At 59.2% G+C, this 18,198-nt stretch overlaps 1 protein-coding gene across 8 annotated transcripts in view; it reads left to right on the forward strand.

Annotated features, from left to right (window-relative positions):
• ARHGEF10L (Rho guanine nucleotide exchange factor 10 like) overlaps window positions 1–18,198 on the forward strand; it is a gene marked incomplete at its 5' end in the record, with an annotated part of 143,137 nt that overhangs the window by 110,949 nt on the left and 13,990 nt on the right. For all 8 annotated transcript variants that reach the window (XM_079946359.1, XM_079946363.1, XM_079946362.1 and 5 more), the window contains one exon: window positions 4,883–5,031. In XM_079946359.1, coding sequence (XP_079802485.1) covers window positions 4,883–5,031 — 149 coding nt within the window. The remainder of the gene's footprint in view (window positions 1–4,882; window positions 5,032–18,198) is intronic.

Consider the following 18,198-nt stretch of genomic DNA (forward strand, 5'->3'; position numbering starts at 1 on the left):
ACAGTTTATAGAGGGAGACAAGTTTAATTTATAGATGAGTCAAATGAACAGGCAGGAAGCTTACAATTACACATCGTGCTGAGGGTCCTAAGGGGAGGAAGAGGGTGTCAGGTGACAGCCTGACCTCCTGTGCGTGGGGTGGGCTGGTTGGTGAAGGCCTCTAAGGAGTGAGATCCTGAAGGTGAGACCCGAAGAAGGAGAAGCGGCCAGGCCAGTGAAGAGTTGGGGGAACAGTGTTCTCGCCGAGGGAAGTGCATGTGCAGAGACCTGGAAGCAGGAGAGCGTTTGGTCTGGTGGGGAGGCTGTCTTGCTGGGCAGTAGCCGGAGTGGGAAGCGGCACCAGGCAGGGTCTGGGAGTAGATGGACTGGACCCTGTGAGCCTGGGGTTTGTCTCAGTCGATGGGAAGTGGAGGGAAGTATAGGGAGTGGCCGGGCACTGTGGCTGGTGGATGGAGTGGACGTAGGCAGGCTGTCTGGGAGGCTGCCGCAGCCAGCCGGGTAGGGGAGTCTGGGTCCCTCTGTCCATGGGAGCCCACCCTCTGGCTTTTGGTTTGCCTTTGGCCAGGGAGGCCTCTGGGAGAGACCTTGGCCTGGTGCCTCCCCTTCCTATGGTGTCCTCCAGAGGTGGCCAGGGCAGGAAGGGGGCTCTCAGGACCACACGCCTTTCATCTGGGCTGCATGTGGCTGGGTCTGGAATCATCAGCCTGGCCCATGACCCAGCCGTGGGGCCTCGGATACCCCTCTGATACCCCCACTCCATCCCAGCCCCGAAGCTGGAGCTGGGAGCTGCTCCCAGGCCAGCCTCTGGCCTTGGGCCCGCAGAACCCACCTCTGGTGCCCCATGGGGATTTTGAATAATCCAGACCCTTATTCTGGGCGCGGAGCAGATACTGGTGAGATATCTGTCAGTGTCCATATGACAGGTTTGCCGTCTTGCCTGGGTCTGGCTAAGACCAAGACCAGATAAAGCTGGCATCCCTGGCCCAGCTTTGGCTCATTGGAGAAGGGCAAGACCAGAAATACTGGGTGAAACAGGTAGAAACCAACCTGGGGACCTGCTGAGTCCTGGAGGTCCTGTGGAACCAGCAGCTGTGAGGTAACTGTGAAGATTCTAAGGTCACCGGGCCACTTGGAGTCTTGGGCTGTCAGAGCTGGGGCGGCCTTGGAGTCCAAGCTCCAGGTGACAGATGGAGAATCCGACTCCATGGCAGTGTGGCCGTGGCAGTCAGTCTGCTGCCCCCAGGAGCCTCCGCGTATCAGCATTCGTTCCCTCATTCGTTCATTCACTCGCTCAGCAAATACACGTTCAGTGCCCACGAGGTGGCTGGTACTGCGCTGGGACATGAGCCAGGCGACCCCTTCCCCTGCCCATCCTGTGTTTGGGCGGGGCTGCCTGGACCCCCTCTGTCCGCCACCACCCCTGGCTCCGAGCAGAGACAGGAGCGTGACCGGGCCTGGGTTGGGGTGTGGGAATGTCCCTGGTTAGATGCTGGGGACGTGGGCCAGGGTCACCCCCGGAGGGACCAGACGATGGAATGGGTGAATGATAGTCTGGGACGTGGTTAGGCTGTTGGGATTTGGTCCCTGCTGTGAGAGATCGGGCCTGTTGCTGCTGCTTCTCTTGCAGCCTCAGTTTCCTCACCTGTAAAATGGGGATGAATTCAGCCCCACGGCAGCGGGTGGTTGTGAAGGCCAGGTGCGGTCAGTCACACAAGTGCCCAGAATGGAGCCTGGGCACAGAGACTCATGCCTGTTACCTTTCCACCATCATCACTGTTACTGGCTGCCTTTTGGGTCCCCCTCGATCTCAACCACTTGCACTCTGTATCCTAACTTCTGGCTCCGGCTCCATCTGGACCCCCAAGGACACCTGCTGGGCTTTCTTCCCTGCAGCCTGGGGGAGGAGGGACTCCTGCCTCTTGAAGTTGCTTTTGCTGAGACAGGGGCTTCATCTCCATTCATCTGGCGTGAGAGCTGATGCCGGGCCCAGCCCTCACGAATGGGCCATCTTGCAGGGGGCGGGTGTGAATTTGTAGGTGTGCACGTGTGTTCTGGAGCGTGTGTACCTAGAGCCACTGGTGGGCAGGGAGCAGGTGGAGGGATGGATCCCCCAGCAGGCTTGGGGTGGGTAGGGCTCTAGCCCTGCCCAGAGCTCACAATGATTATGTTTAAAGTCTTAGACTTGTGGCCTGTGGAGGCTGGGAAGAACCTCAGAGGTCAGAGGTCTGTCCCCTTGGGGTGCAGATTGGAAAACTGAGTCCCAGCAAGGGGAAACCTCTTGTTTAGGGTCCCGCCTTCGGCCTTCGGATCAGGGACTCCTGTCCTGTGTCCTTTTTGATATAATGATATCGGTATTATTTTATCAGTTAATCATTCTCTCCTGGATTCAGGAGAGATGCCCAGCAGGCAGAGGAGTGGTCAGTGCACATGTGACCCTCAAGGGTAGCAGATGCTACCCCCTACCCCAGGCAGCTGTACTATTCCAGGAAGGTACAGAGTAGAGGGTGCACGGGCTCTGCTGGTCATCACTGCCCACGGGGCAGAGCTCGCATTTCCGTTTTGGGGGTGTGGTTCCAGTATCCCAGCTGCTTCCTTCCTGGCAGGAGTCTCAGCCCCCACCTTAGCCTTAGTGGCGGGAGCTCCAGCTTCCGGCCACAAGCAATACTCACCTCTGGCCGCTGGAGGGCGCGCAAAGCCTCGTATTTTTGTGGCTCCGGTGGCCCGATGGGGGTCAGCGTCCCTTGTGGAGGCCTGGTTGCGTCATGGTCACTCTCCCCAGAGATCTTTGGAAACCCTTGGAACCTGAGAGGGCAGCAGGGACTGGGGAAGGAGGCCAGGACCAGAGTGAGCCGCGTTCCAACCCTGCTTGGTCCACCCTCCTTGGGTGGCTCTGTGCAAGCTCCGGGCTCCCTGGGTGTCTGCCGTCGCATCAGTCAGTGCCCTTCCGCGGGCTCTCGTGTTGTGTCAAAAGACAGCCAACGGGCAGAGCTAATGAGCAGCGGGTCCCGTCGAGCTGTGTGATTCGGACCGGTTCTCTAAACTCTGGGTCTCAGTTTTCTCAGTTGTAAAACAGGGATAAGAATAGAATCTTCCACACAGGCTGGTGGGAGGTAATGAAATAATTCATGAAAAGAGTGCCTGGCGTGCCCACGTGTAACAGAATGTGGCAGCAGCTGCCAGCGCTCCTCACCGGGTGCCCGCCCTGTGCCAGACATTCAACACATTTAACTTGATCCCTCCAACATCCGGCGAGGTGTGGGCACGGTTATCATGCCCACTTTACAGGTGAGGAAACTAAGGTTCAGAGAGGGGACGTCACCATCACCCATCCAAGTTAATGCAGAGGTTGAGAGGCCGCAGCTTCCCACGTGCTCCTATTCATGGGCTGGAAGGAACCGGATGTGTGTTGGTTGGGCGGGGGCTGGGGGGTGTATTTTCCAACTCTTAGCTGAGCTGGGAGTCTGCCAGGTTTAAGTAGGGCTGAAGGGGAGAGGAGAACACGTTTGACAGGAAGGGGAGGGGAGCGTGCTGGTGGGGGAATCTGGTCTGTCTTCCATGGGTCCTCCTGCCACACCCCTCCAGCTCTGCAGACAGCTCCATCGCACCACCCAGCAGCTGGCTCAGAGGGAGGGCCTGTGCGGGGGCTGCTTTGCACCCCTTCCGGGGACCCTGTGGAGGGGGGATGGGAGTGGCTGGGCACTGACAAGCCAGTGGCAGGCTCTGTCCTGCCTCTCGCTGCTGACGGTATCTCAGAGGTGTGCCCCACTTCCTGCTCAACCCTCCTGTCCCATCTGGCACCCTGGCAGACAGGACAGCCTCTGGGGTTCTGTATGGCATCGGGTGTAGCTTCAGAGAAAAACCAGTCTCCGTGGGCACCGCTCTCATGCCAGGGAAGATCCCTGGCATGTTCTTGGGTGAGCCGAGCATCCCTGAGGGTGGTGGGGGAGAGCCTCGTGCAGTGCTGGGCCAGATCCCTTCATCTGCCTGTCTTCAGGGATGGTGGGCTGGGGACCGATGGCCTCTCAGGACTTCCTCCTTCCATACCTGGGGTGGTGGCATCTCTGGAGGAGGAGGGTCATCAGAGATCTTGGTAGAGGTGACAGAGTGCCTTGGAGTAGGCGAGAAGATGTGTGAGAAGGCGAGACTCATTTTCAATAAGTTACGGTGTCAGAAATGTCCTCAGAGACAGTCTTATTTGCAGCACCCTCCCCATTTTACAGGTGGGAAGACTGAGGCCTTGAGAAGTAGAGAGGTGCACTCAAGGTCCTTAGTTAGCTGCTAGCAGAACCAGGGCCAGGACACTCCCCACCATGTGCCACCTTCTTGGCAGGGCTCTGTGGATGCTGCCTCTTCGGGGAAGCCTCCCTGGACTTCTCCTGTGCAGAGTTGGTTCCTTCCATCTTAACAGCTCTCAAGGCCCTCTGTGCACGCCTGGCCACTTGGGCTTGGCACTTCGTATGGTAACTGCTGTTTAACCCTTTGTTTTCTCCATCCAGCAGGAATTTTCTTGAGGGCGGGGTCTGTGTCTGATTTATTTCTGTCTTCACAGCACCCATTACAGGCCCTGGCGTGGAGTAGGTGCTTACTAGGTGTGTGTGGAATGAATGCACAGAAGAGAGGGAAAGGGAGAGAGGAAGGGAGGGAGGGAGAAGTGGGGAGTACAGCCCCCAGAGCGGGTGGAACATAAACAGAGGCAGATGGGAACAGCCGCCATGCCACTGGGGAGGGTGAGGGGCAGAGAAAGGGGCCAAGAGCTCTCACGGAGCCAGGCGTGGCCGCCGCTGTGGCCCGTGGCTCCCGAGGGCTGAGCAGACCCGGGCCTCTGAGCCGTTTGCCATTCCCCACCCCCTGCTGCTGACCTGCCTCCTTGCTTTCCCTCCAGGAGGCGTCCCCTGGGACCTGGAGAGCCCGCCTGTGTGCCTGACTGTGGGACCTGGGCCCGTCCGCACCCTGCTGAGCCTGGAGGACACCGTGTGGGCCAGCTGTGGGCCCCGGGTCACTGTCCTGGATGCCACCAGCTTGCAGACTCAGGTACCGGCCCTGCCTTGTGGCTGGTGGGTCCAGGCCCTGGGGGGGTCATCTCCAGGCACACCCTCGCAGACCTTCTTGCATTCACCTGGCACCGCTCTCGGCTCCCAGCCGCGTCTCAGGGATCCTCAGAGTTTGCTGGGCAGCAAGAGGGGGCCAGGATCCCTGTGGGGCCCACCCCCTGCCCCGACACGCACCCTCGGGGCTGCTGCGAGGGGAAGGCTCCCCAGCCCGCTGGGCAGTGATGCTGCTCCTCTGTTGTGTCTGCTGCTCCCTGTGGAGGTGGAGCTGGGGTCCCTGTGCTCCCACTGGTACCCAGGACCCAGCTGTGCCGAGGGGATAGCCGGGGTGAACGCAGCCATCCTGGGCGCCGGGCTCTTTAAACAGTGTGGACATGGAGCCTGCTGGGTCCTGCCGTGGCCCATCACAAGCACTGATGGATCCTCAGCCCTGGGATGAGAGCCTGGTCCAGGGGCTCCTTCCCATGCCCGCGTGGCTCCCTGAATGGTATTTTGGTGAAATTTGCCGTTATTTGATGTGTTTAGATTATCAACTTGAAATGAGCGGCCACCAGGCCCAGAGGGGAGCTGTGGGTGTGGCCTTGGGGTCAGAACAGACAGGCCCCCGCGTGCCTCCACGGCTTCTCTCACCCGCTCTATCCTCTCTCGTACAGCCATACATCAGCTACTCAACAGCCAGGCGACTGTAAGATCCCAGGGGGAATTGGGGCCGGGTCCCGGGTGACCCTGTCCTGGTTTGGCAGATGGAGAAACTGAGGCCCAGGGAGCTGTGGGTGAGCTCTGAGACCCGGAATTGAACCTCAGGGTCTCGGCGCTAACTTTCCCATCTTTGCTGAAGTGCAGCGTTCGGAGCTGTGCACGCCTGGCTCTGCCTTCCGGTTCCCCCACTCACCTGCAGGGGCCTTGGGGGACCCTGTCTGTGAACACGAGTTTTCCCATCTGTAAAAGGGGAACAAGCATCCTTTCCCTGAGGTCCTTTCGCCGCTGAGTGAGATAATGCTTGGTCAGTGCCAGTGCCAGGAGATATTTGATTAGCGGTTCTTCTGGGTGCTGGAAAGGGAGGTGGGGCGAGAGGCAGCGCCGTGGGCAGAATCAGAGGATTTGGGTTTTGAACTATAATCAACCTTTGAGGAGAAGAGGGCTGGGGCTAAAGGTGAGGCCTGGGCTGCCACCCTTGAGGGGCTGCTTGAACAGGACCAGGACCTTTGACCTCACTGGCAGGGCTGGGCCTGGACAGAGAGGGTGGGCTCTGGGAGGGGCCGGGGAGACGCCAGCAGGAAGGACATTGCTGCCTCCCCCACTCCAGCTTCTGGATTCCTTGGTCCTCTTTCTCCCAGGCAGAGCTGGAGTAGGGGCGGGGAGCCCTGAGCAGCTGCGGCCACAGACTCCCTTCCCAGCCCCTGGTTCTTGTTTGGGGGCTTCCCTGCTGCCCCGGACCCTGCCCTGTCACTTCCCTCAAGGGCCTGTCACCTTCTCGGCCTTCTGAGAGGAGGGTGAGTAGTGGGGACTGGCTCTCCAGGGCTTTTGAGGTCCCCAACTGACCTGGGTCTCAAGACATTTGTCAGGAAAAAGGATGAGGCCCCCCTGCAGCCCCTGCCCAAGCATCCCTGCATTGTCACCATGCCAGGCCCAGTGCCCTCCCAGCTTTCTCGGCTGGCAGCCTGCACAGGCTCTGACTCAGCTAGCAGCCGAGCACTGGGGCCCGGCTTAGGGCAGCGGTGAGAGGGAAGCGGGCCCAGCCCTGCCCTTGGAGGGCCTCCAGTCTGATGGGGGAGACCCAACCCTGCCCTTGGAGGGCCTCCAGTCTGATGGGGGAGAGCCAGCCCTCTCCCTGGGGAGCTCCAGTCTGATGGGGGAGACCCAACCCTGCCCTTAGGGGGCCTCCAGTCTGATGGGGAGACACAGCTCTGCCCTTGGGGACCTCTAGTCTGATTGGGGAGATCCAACCTGTCCTTGGGGTGCCTCTAGTCTGATGGGGGAGACTCAGCCCTACTTTTGGGGACCTCCATTCTGATGGGGGAGCTTCAGCCCTGCCCTTGGGGGGCCTCCTGTCTGTTAGGGGAGACACAGCTCTTCCCTGGGGGCCTCTAGTCTGATGGGGGAGACACAGCCTGCCCTCTGTTCCCCATATGGGAAAAGTGAGCCCAGGAACATGAAGAAGCCGAAAGCGGAGTGCGGACGAGGTGGCAAGGAGCAGGCTTTGTGAGCTCCCTGTTGGCCGGCAGACATCCTCAATGCTGCCAGCAGGGGAGATGGGACAGGAGAGGCAGAAGGCAGCCGAGGAAAGTGGGAGGCAGGATGTGAGCTAAGAGTTGTTTTCAAGGAAGAATCTTCTAAGGAAGGATCCAGAGGCCGCAGGACCCTGAAACCACAGGCCCGTGGGAGCAAAATGGCTGCTGGTTGTTGGGGCAGGTGGTGTGGGCAGCAGGGCCTGAGGAGCTGGTGAAAGCTGGGTCCCCAGGCGGCCCCTCCCAGGGCTACGAAACTTTCCAGAGGGGGAGGAATTGGGAGGCGTCATCAAAGACAGAGGCCCTGTCCCTGCCCCGGCCATGCCCACCTCGGGTCTGCTGGGCACCCCACTCCCTTGGAGGCGACTGATTTGCCGGCAGCCTGCTTCAGATTGGGGAGATCCTTGCCCCGCCAGGCTGTGCACCCTCGGACAAGGCACTGGGCCTTCCTGGGCCTCAGTCACTTCATCTGTAAAATGGGACGACAGCAGTACTGTGTAGAGTTACAAGAGGACTCAATGGGAGGGTTTATATAAAGGGCTGTTTCACACAGTGCCTGGCACATACTAAGTGTTGGATGAGCATCGGTTACTGTGGTAATTGTTTGCCTAACTTAAGTCCTTATTGCTGTATGTGTGGTTTGTTTGGAAAATCGAGCTGCTCCGTTAGAGTCGGTGGTGTTGGTGGGTGTGGGGTGTGTGTCCGCATTGCAGGTCTCCTGTCCCCTCGCTTCGTTGGCTGGAAGGCTTCCTTCTGCTGACAGCTGTCCTAGGAGCTTGAGACAGACGGACGAAGGGAAGGATGGGGCCCAGGCAAGGCCCTCGCCCGATTTCGACCCTCACCAGCTGCAATGCAGTCCCACCCAGGCCCTGCAGCTCAACTCCAGCCCCACCGTCCCTCGGGCCAATCGGCCACGAGGCTCCAGCGTGAGGCCGCGATGATTTAAGATTAGTTCTGGACCAGCTGTCCTTAAGAAGGGGATCAATATGACCGTTGCCCTGCTCTGCATACCTGGAAGGTGTCGGGAGGGCACTGGGTGGAAGCAGCTGGGATGCAGGAAGGGGTGATGGAGGAGGCTCTGCAGAAGAGCGGGAGGGAGCCCAGGCTCGCCCCCCCGCCCCGTGCCCCCCCGCCCCCTGTCTGCAGCCGGGGACATTGAAAAGTTTGTGCGTGGTGCGATGCGGTGGCTCGCCTTCCGTACACACAATCCTTTGCACAGTAACAAGGCGATCGCCACGCATTTTTTTTTTTTTTTTGCGGTACGGGGGCCTCTCACTGCTGTGGCCTCTCCCGTTGCGGAGCACAGGCTCCGGATGCGCAGGCTCAGTGGCCATGGCTCACGGGCCCAGCCGCTCCGCAGCATGTGGGATCCTCCCGGACCAGGGCACGAACCCGTGTCCCCTGCATTGGCAGGCGGACTCTCAACCACTGCGCCACCAGGGAAGCCCTCGCCACGCATATTTAATAAAACCTCACTTCACTGCTGCTTGGGAAAGAGGAAGCCTTCTCTGTGCCGGGGCTCTGGGAACTGCTCTGTCTCGCTGCTGCTAATGATCGCGGGACCCAGCCGGCAGCTCCATGCTCGGCTTGGTGGCCAGACGACCCGAGGAGCGGCCTGTAGGCTGGGCTGCTGTCCAGGCAGCTGTGGTCCTGAAGGGGTGCCGAGGGCTCAGCACACGTTCTGCAGCGGCAGCGTGCCTCAGCTCAGACGAGAGGCATTGCTTAGTGGCAGCAACGTGCTGGACTCTCCCCCAGGGCTGAGAACCCCTGTGGGGACTGGAGCGCCTCGGAGCTGCCTAGGGCTCCACGCCAGGGGCCCAGGAGTGTCCTGTCAGCCGAAGTGTGGTCGCGTGGCTCTGGCCCAAGTGCACAGACATTGAGTGTTCATCCAGGGATTGTGTCAACTCTAAGGTCCTTTCCCTTGCTTCTCCCACCCTCCAGGAAGTAATAATAACCAACATGTATTGAGTGTGTAGTGCAGACCAGGCATGAGGTTAAGTGCTCCACATGTATTAGCTCGTTTAATCCTCAAACCACCCTGTGAGATGGGTACTATTATTATTTCACTTTACAGATGAGGAAATAAGAGTCCCAGAGAGGTTAAGTGACTTGCCCAAAGTCACACAGCCAGAAGGAGGCAGAGTTGGGATCTGAACTCAGGCCTCCGACTGAGTTCTGAACCGAGGCATCTTAACTGCCATGTTGGCTGCCTGGGTGGGCAGAGGCTCGGTCTCCTTTGAGCTGCATTGTCCCCCTGCAGTTTCTGTCCTGTCCTGTGTCACTCTCGGGCAGTGTTATTGTTTAAGTGCCTGCTTTTTCCACCAACACATCTTCTGGGCCAAGGATTGCACCCTCTGGCTCACGTAGCTCACGTAGCAGGTATTTACTCTAAGTAGATAGTAAATAGTCGCGGTGGACAGACGGAAGGTGGTGTCCTGATTTGCAGGCCTTTTGTGCAGGGGGTTGAGGGGGATGGGCACAAGTGAGACCTGCTCTTAGCTCTTCAGGAGCTCGGAGTCCAGTATGAGGAGCAGACCCAGGACGGTCAGTGCCAGCCAAGTGGGAGGAAAGCTGTGGGGTGCGGCGTGGGGGCAGGCCCAGGCCTGGTGGGAACCCAGGGGAGGCGCGAGGGGTTCCAGGCACGGGGAGGAGGGACAGGACAGGGGAGGTTTTCGGAGGTCAGGATCCCTGAGCTGGGTGGGGCAGGTGAGTCAGCTGTGATGCTGAAGGGGGAGGGGAGGCGGGGAGGATGTCCTGAGCAGAGAGAGCACCGAGGGCCAGGCCCGAGCAGAGCCAGCCCCGTGCTGTGTGGGATGGGGGTGGGCGGCTCCCCGGGAGGAGTCTCTGAGCTGCCGTCTCCATTAGGCCCACTTGGCCTCTGCCGGCAGCCCCTGACCTTGCCGAGCCCGTCCTGCGGAGCCGGTGCCGCGGTCTGTCTCTGGGCTTGATGCTTGCCCACCAACGGCTTATTCAGCTCCTTGATCCCAGCAGAGGCAGCAGCGAGGCCTGTTCAATAATAATGGAGCTCACCAGGGCCTGTGTCAACACCGCATCCTCCACGTTCATTATCTGGATCGCCACCTTCAACGTGTAATCCAGTTGTCTGGAGTTCATTTTAACTGATCGCTGGAGGGGAGGTCGGCTGTGGGATGACTGTTGCATCTTAATTAAAAAAAAGTGAATTAGCGACAGGCCACCAGGAGGCCTTCCCCTTGTGGGGGGCACTCTGCCGAGTCGGCCTGGCCAGGGCGCCGGGGCGAGGCTGCTCCCCAGCACAGCGTGTGCTGGGATCTCCGTCACCCCGGCTGAGGGGCGGGGGGCGGTAGCGACAGGGAGGGGTGCTGGGCTGCGAGCGTGCTTCATGTGATCGGATCCTCGCGTCGCCGCGGGGGCCAGCTGGGCCCGTTGTGCAGATGGGGATGCCAACTAGAAAGCAGCCCCTTGACCTGTGGTCTGTGACCTCTGCTCCCCAGCCACGCTGGCCCCTCTGTTGGCCTCTGAACATGCCGGGCTTCTTCCCACCACTAGGCCTTTGCCTCTGCTGTCCCCCTGCCTGGGGCAGGGCCACTGTGCCCACAGCATGTCCCTCGGGCAGCTGCTTCTCATGCCCCGGTCTCGGCTCAGCTGCCGCGGCCCCAGTGGGGCCTGCCCTGGCGGCTCCATCAGAGCCACCTCCACCCCCAGTCAGGGTCTTGACACGTCAGTGGCTTTCTTGTCATCAGAGCGTTGGTCACTGTCTGGAATTGCCTCCGGGACTGTTGTTGTCCCTCTGCACCCACCCGGCCATAAACAGATGAAAACGGGACCTGGTCTGTTTTGTTCACCAGCGCATCCCAGGGCCGGGCGCTGCACCAGCTTCTCAGCCGGTGCTGGTGGGAGCGTGCAGGACCCCCTCCCCTGTTGGTTGGGTTGAGAGGGGGGCTGGCTGCTGCCTTACATGTTTGAAAATCTGGGCGGGAGGAGGTTTGGGGCCCTGGTTTCAGATGGAGAAGTGCCTTGGAGGAAGCAGGCCAGGAGGCTACATCAGAAAAGAGGTGGGAAGGGATTTGCGGAAAGGGCTGGTCAGAGGGTCTTGAGGCTGGGAGGGGTGGGTCCTACTCGATAGCAGCCACCACCGCTGGGCAGAGGGACTCGGCAGGTGGGACAGATGCGGGTAGGACAGCTGTGTCGCACGAGGGCCCAGGTCCCACCTCTGACTTGCCCCTGCGCCGGCCTTGAGGCGTTTCCAAGGCAACCCCCTTTCTTCCCAGAACCTCCTGGGTGTGATTGCAGAAGTACAGGCCTGGGGCCAAGGCTCCCCCAGCCCTGCCTGGAAAGTGCCGGAACACAGGGCAAGATACGTCCAGTTTGGGCCGTGGGCCTGGCTCCCACTCCACAGGGCTGTTGTGCGGGTTAATCGGGGCAGCTGTTTCTCATTGGGCCCCGGCGCCCCACCCTGGAGAAGCCTGTCTGGCCCCTCATCCATGTGCACTGGGTCACAGCACCGGCACTGGGCCCTTCTCCTCCACAGCACTTGCCACGATTATCAGATTTGCCAGATCGAGGCCCTGTAGGGCAGGACCGTGCCTGGTGGGCTCCCACCACATTCCTGGTGCCAAGACCAGGCTGATGTATAGTGGGTGCTCAGTGAAAGGTTGTGGAGAGAGAAGAAGTTTCCATCAGGGAAGTGGGTTCTGTCTGTGGTGGATCTAAGTGTGTTAGGAGCATGTGTCCAGGGTGGGCAGAAGAGCTGACCAGCTCCAGAGCTCGGTGCTGAGCACGGGTGCTTCCCCAAGTGCGTGTTGTCAATAGTCCCGCCTTGTAGGGGTTCCAGCATCGTCTGCCCCGACTGCTCCGCCCCCTGCCACCACGCCGGTGCCTGGGTGCTGGCTTCTGATACCAGAACTCATGCTTTTTGTCATTAAGCACGCCAGAGAAGAAACTTCTCTGGTTTCCTGGACACCAACAGACCCCAGATTTCCCCCTGCCCATCCCAAGCACACCCGCCCTCCCCAGCCTTAATTTTCACGTTTAGTGCCCAAACTTAGTTTGCATGTGTTAGCTGTTGTAAATCTATCATAACAGTGTGACGCGGCATGAATAATGCATCACTGGGCTGTATTAGTTTTCTGTCTCCTATCTTATTTATGACACGAAACAGGTGGGAATTTGCAAAAGCGAAATCCAGGCGCAGGGATTCTTGGGTAATGGTATGCAAATTAGTGTGAGCGTGGGAAGATGTACCAAGTCCTCGGGCGTCCAGGGAGCCTCCAAGGCCCAGAGCCCTGGTGTTCAGGTCACCCAAGCTTGTGGATCAGGAGTCATGACACTCCATGGAATCAGCTCAGTTCAGCAGTTTTCTCTGAATTTTTTTCAGTGTGTGTGTCATTTTTATTGTTGTCATCCTGTTTTTCTTTCTTTAATTAGAAGTTGGCAGGTGAAACTCGAGAACTCGACTTTCTAAAGGTTGTGGAGACTTCCCAGGAGGAAAGTAACAAGTTCCAAAGGAGGGCAAGTGTTTTCTAGTAGCCTGAAGAATTGAGGTTAGGTGTTCAGACGGTCTTCCTTTCAGGAAGCTTATGAAGGATAGAATGTGGGGGGTGGATTTGGGGATCCCGTGGGGCTCCTTTCCCCGGGGGGGCACTGATGGGTCAGAAGTGGTCCAGGGCCATGGCTGCTGCCTCTGCTCTGGGGTCTGGGGGTTGTGGGGACATATCTCAAGGGACGTCCTGTGGGACTTGGGTGGCTAAGGGGCTGGGCTCCAGGCTTCCTGTCTCCTCATCAAGAAGAGCTCAGGGCTTTCTTGTCTCTGATGTTTGGTTTCCCCCCGTCCTGGAAGATTTAGGTTGATGAAAGGATTTCACGGTTAAAGAAAAAATTGTTTGAAGCTGTTGGCTCAGGGAACAGGTTCTGTGAAACCATGGAGGAGAAAAGGGAGACGGTAGAGGGAAGGCAGATGGGAGGGGACGTTAGAGAGAGAACAGACTGGGACTGGAGATGGGGCAGGGGCAGACGATGGCGCTGGGGGTGAGGTGTTGGGGAGTGGGCAGTCCTCTGTCTTCTGAGCCTCTGTCCCCCAGCATCTCTGGCTGTCAGTCTGTCCTCCCCTCCACCATGGTTACTCTCCCCTCTGAGCCCTGCTGCAGGATTAGGGATGGGGACACCATAGGAGCAGTTGTCCAATCCCCTGGGGTTTGGCAAAAACACAGAGAGCCACGGACGGACCCACGGAATGTCAGGCCTTGGGCTGGGCCTTAATACAGTGGAGGCTGGGAGGGGTCACACCGGGAGGGGTCTAGGCCAGTGCCTGCTGCTTAGGGTGCATGTGGTGGTTATGTCATGGACTTCGCAAGCCTGGCCGCTGGGCTGGGGGAGGGTCTGCCTGGTGGGAACCTTGAGACGCATTGCCGGCTGCCCCTGCTGTGGTCTGAGCAGACTCAGCTGATGGTCAGTGTGGGCTCAGGAGCCAGGTTGGTTGGTGTCAGCCCCCAGCTCCACCACCTATTGCCTCAGTTTACCCACCTATAAAATGGGGATAATTACAGAACCTACCTCAGGAGTAAGCGGCGTGATATACGTAAAACTCCCAGGGTTCTCTACCTGTTGAGGAGTCAGCAGGGCGGGCAGGTGTCAGCCGCTGTTTTATGGTGACTACAGGACCTGCTCAGGATCACAGGGACCACCCCCCCAGTAGGTGGTGGAGCCCAGATCTCAGGGTGCTTGTGACTCCAGTGCCTGTGCTCATGAGCACATGTGCACGTGAGTGCACATGGGTGCGTGCACACGAGAGAGAGGGAAATAGGTCAAGTATATTAATGTCATATAGGTCCTTGTCTGTGATCTGAGAGTGCTGACGGCACCCTGTTGGGACCTGAGGGCCTGGGTCAAGACTGGAATCAATCCCCCCTCTCCGTTATCCCCTGGCCCCATCCCCAGCTCCCACCCGCTCTGGACAGTCACCCTGATCTCTCACATGGCTGCCACAGCTCCCCAGCGCCTTGGGTGTGGCTCTGTGCCTGGTCCGAGAGGTGGCCCTCCGCAGAGCCTTTCCCTCGTGCCCTGAGCGGGATGGCAGGGAAGACGCCTAGGCCAAGCCTGCTCACCTCTGCTGCTGAGCCCAAGGGGAATCTGGAGTCCAGGCCGTCACGAGGCAGGAGGCCCCCCTCTGGTGAAGCAGGTGCCACAGGTGCTGAGCAGATTCCGTGTGAAGGGGTGGGGGCCCTGGAGGGCCGGGTGGGTGCCTGGAATTGCACCACGCAGGTCGCTCGGGCAGGGCTGGCAGGTGTAACGCCATCTGCCCCTTGGAGCTGGAAAGCAATGTTGAGCCACCACGGGGGTTCTTTCCAGAACAAAGCTTCCTCACACCTGACCCTGCTTCAGCCTGACCACCCAGGCCGCCTCTTCCCTGGCTCTTCCAGCCCCCAGCTCAGGGGTTGCACTGGCTGGGGCTCCAGTCCCTGTGCAGGGCCCTGGGCTCCAGCAGCGGCCCCCACCCCCATGGACCTGCCGCTCTGGTGTGGGTGTGGTGAGGGGGTCACGGGGCTGACAGAGACCCCCCCTCATGAGTTAATGCTTATCGAGACTCACCCAGAGGCTGGTCCAAGCTCTTTGTGAGTAGCGACCCGTATAACCTTCACAACAGTTTTATGCCAGTGGTCACCTCATTACCCCCCCTTTTAAAGTTGAGGAAACCGAGGCAGGAAGTGGTGGAACTGGGGCCCAGACCCTGATGGTCTGGTCCTGAGCCCATGGCCTCAATACCTCTCGAAAGCTGGAGGCAGGTGACAAGATGACCTCAGGTCACAGTGATGTCACGCCGAAGGTGAACCAGGCAGCCGAGCTCGGCCCCACTACTTCCAGGACAGGCTACTCCCCTTCTGAGTCTCGGTTTCCTCATCTGACCACAGGCTCCGCAGTCCCACCAAATCTCGGGGCCGGCGGGGGCTCCCAGAGTTGAGCTGAGCTGTGGTGAGCGCAGCCCAGATGCACACAGGTGCCGAGCTACACGTCCCCGGCTGTCCTGCTTGGTCTTCACCGGGGTCCCTGTGGCGCTGGAAAGGGACAGGCACCAGGCAGACCCCGGTGCAGCCCGGCACCTGCTAGTCCAGAGCAAGGCTGGAGCAGACCCACAGCCAGGGTGCTCGGTGGCCCCAGGTGGCCGGCAGTCCGGCGCCCTCCTCAGGTGTGTGCACTGCATGTGCTGGCTTGTATAATTGAAGAAAACAGAAGGAAATTAAGTCGGACTAATGAGGAGAGTATCTATAGCCCACACTTTGAGATGTTTTTAGCCAGATGCACAGGTGGATGTCAGTTTGGTGTAGTTTTTTTTGCTTGGTTGCTTGGTTTTCTTTTCCACTGTAGTTTATTACGGGATATTGAAGTTTTGTTTTTAAAGACAAAACGTTGGTGTGGCCACAGCAGGGCAGCCATCCCTGCAGTGGCGCTTTCTGTGGGCCTTGCTCTGGGTGTGGTGGGCGGCAAGGAGGGTCTGTGCCCACCTCCTTATGTGCCTAGTGATAAAGAAGCTTCAGTGCAGGAATTACTAACTTGGCAGCGGGGGGCAAGAGTGGTTTACAGACTCCTTTGAGATGTTGGCGAAAACTATTGATCATCTTTCTAGAAAAATGCACCAAACACCAAATTGTGCACAATCAATTCCAAAATGGGTTGTTGAAGACAAGTTTGGGACCGGCTATCACTCTTAGGGCAGAGACGTCGTCCTTCCCTCTGTCCCTTCTAGGTTCCCGGGGTGGCCCTGAGCCAGGAGAGCCCAGCACCCAATGAAGTCTCTTGCTAGACAAGAATGGCCTCGCCCCCACTTTACAGATGAGTCAACTGAGACCCAGAGGTGTTAACTGACTTGCTGGTAAGAGGTAGAGGCGGATGCCACATCTTAAGCCTCCCCACCGGCACACCATCCCCTTGGCCTTGACCAGGTCCGATTCTGAAGGCAGAGTGTTAAGCTCTGGACGGGGCCCCACAAAGGTGTCTGTCCATGTCTGAGAGGTCACATGTAGGCTTTGGAGTCCCCTTAGGGTGACCAGCTGTCCCGTTTCGTCCAGACAAGGAGTTGGACTTCCAGTGCTACAACTGGGGTCTCTCTGGGCAAACTGGGACGCGTGGGTCACTCTAAGCTGGAATCCTGGCTTTCCCCCCATTTTCCAAGCACAGTGACTTTGTGAACGGCACTCAGCCTCTCAATTTGTTTTCTCAGCTGTAAAATGTTGGTAAGAATAAGAGATAAGGGAAGGGATTGTGTCCTAATTGTCTTTAAAAGACTGCCTCTGCCTGCCCAGTGCGGCGGCTGGGAGCAGGACCTCCGGGTCTCAATCCTCAGCCTGTCCCCTGGCTGGCAGTGACCCCACGCCGCTTTCTCCAAGCGTCGGCATCCTGCCTGTTAGGTGAGGATGGAAGGGTGGTGTCCTCATCCCAGGTTGCAGGGATACTAAGCGGAGCCAGAGCTGGCGAGGTGCTGGCGAGCGCCCCGTGGATGGTCTCTGGGCCCATGACCGGGCCTCCCAGGCCAGCTCGTTGTGGTGACCGAGCAGCGAGTAGGAAGCAAGAGCCCCTTCACGCCCACACCCTGCTGGGGAGCTTGGCATGAAGGTGTCGGGGGCAAGCCTGGAGCTTGGAGTCCACAGGTCAGGCCCACACCCCAACTCTGCCCCTGTCTGGCGGGTCACCTGCGCTCATCGTGTCCCCTTCTGAGCTCTTTCCCTCTTCTTTCGTGAAGGCCTCTGGGAAGATGAAATACCAGACGTGGCGTGGCCTGGCACACAGTAGGTGCCCAGCGAGCAGTAGCCTCCTGCCGTTTCCTTGGCAGCCCCTGGCCCCCGAAGGCCCCAGCCTCCCTGCCCGGCTCCGTGGCGTTATCTCAGCTCTAATGACTGCTGAGCTGCTCACGCCAGGAATTTATGGAAACCAGGCCCAGAAGCATCCCCTGGAGGCACATAAATATTGTAGGACTGAGGCTGGGCTGTGTCAGCACTACGTGGGGTGGGATTACTCACCTGAGACCCTCTGAGCAAATGTCTGCCGCAGGGCTGCCGTGAGGCTGCTGGGAGAGGGCGAAGGGGCCGGGGCTCCGTGGGCGGCTGCAGGACGCTGGCTTGTCCCTGCTCCCCTGACCCGCTCCTGACCACAGCCGCGTGCGTGGGGCGCTCACGGTGTGCTGGCCCCGTCCCATGAACCGCCCAGCACCCCGTAAGGCAGGTTCTCCTTGTATCTCCATTGGCAGATGAGAGAGGAGACCCAGTGACCCTGCCAGAGATGAGCTGGGAGCCAGGAGTCAGGCCCGGGCCCTCCCCTCCAGCGACCAACCTTTTTTTTTTTTTTTTTTTTTTTTTTTGCGGTACGCGGGCCTCTCACTGTTGTGGCCTCTCCCGTTGTGGAGCACAGGCTCCGGACGTGCAGGCTTAGCGGCCATGGCTCACGGGCACAGCCGCTTCGCGGCATGTGGGATCTTCCCGGACCGGGGCACGAACCCGTGTCCCCTGCATCGGCAGGCGGACTCTCGACCACCGCGCTGCCAGGGAAGCCCTGAGTTCTCTCTTAATTAGATTCTGACGGCAGCACGCCGGGCTGACTGGCTGCAGGTTCAGGTGCAGCTCTCCGTGGGCCCAGGTCTCTCGGTTGTAGTGCGGTTTGGCTTTTTCGGAGGCAGGAAATGCTTCTGACCTTCCTTCGGGAGCCGGGCAGGAGTCTGCTGCACGTGCATGAGCCTGCACACGTCTTCCTGTTGGTATCTATGTGTTTGTGCTTTCATGTGCAAATACGTGCGTGCCGGTTTTTGGAAAAGTCCGCAGATGAAGCACGTTGGGTGCCCCTTCCATCCCGCTGCCCCATCCGTTCGGCCATCTGCTCGTTGACGGCGGGCGTTGCGGGACTGCGGATCCGGCCTCAGGGTCTCATCTGTGATGGGGGTTGGTGGTTCCTCGGCTGGA

The sequence above is a fragment of the Stenella coeruleoalba genome (genome assembly GCF_951394435.1).
Source record: "Stenella coeruleoalba genome assembly, chromosome: 1".
Classification (NCBI taxonomy): Eukaryota; Metazoa; Chordata; class Mammalia; order Artiodactyla; family Delphinidae; genus Stenella; species Stenella coeruleoalba.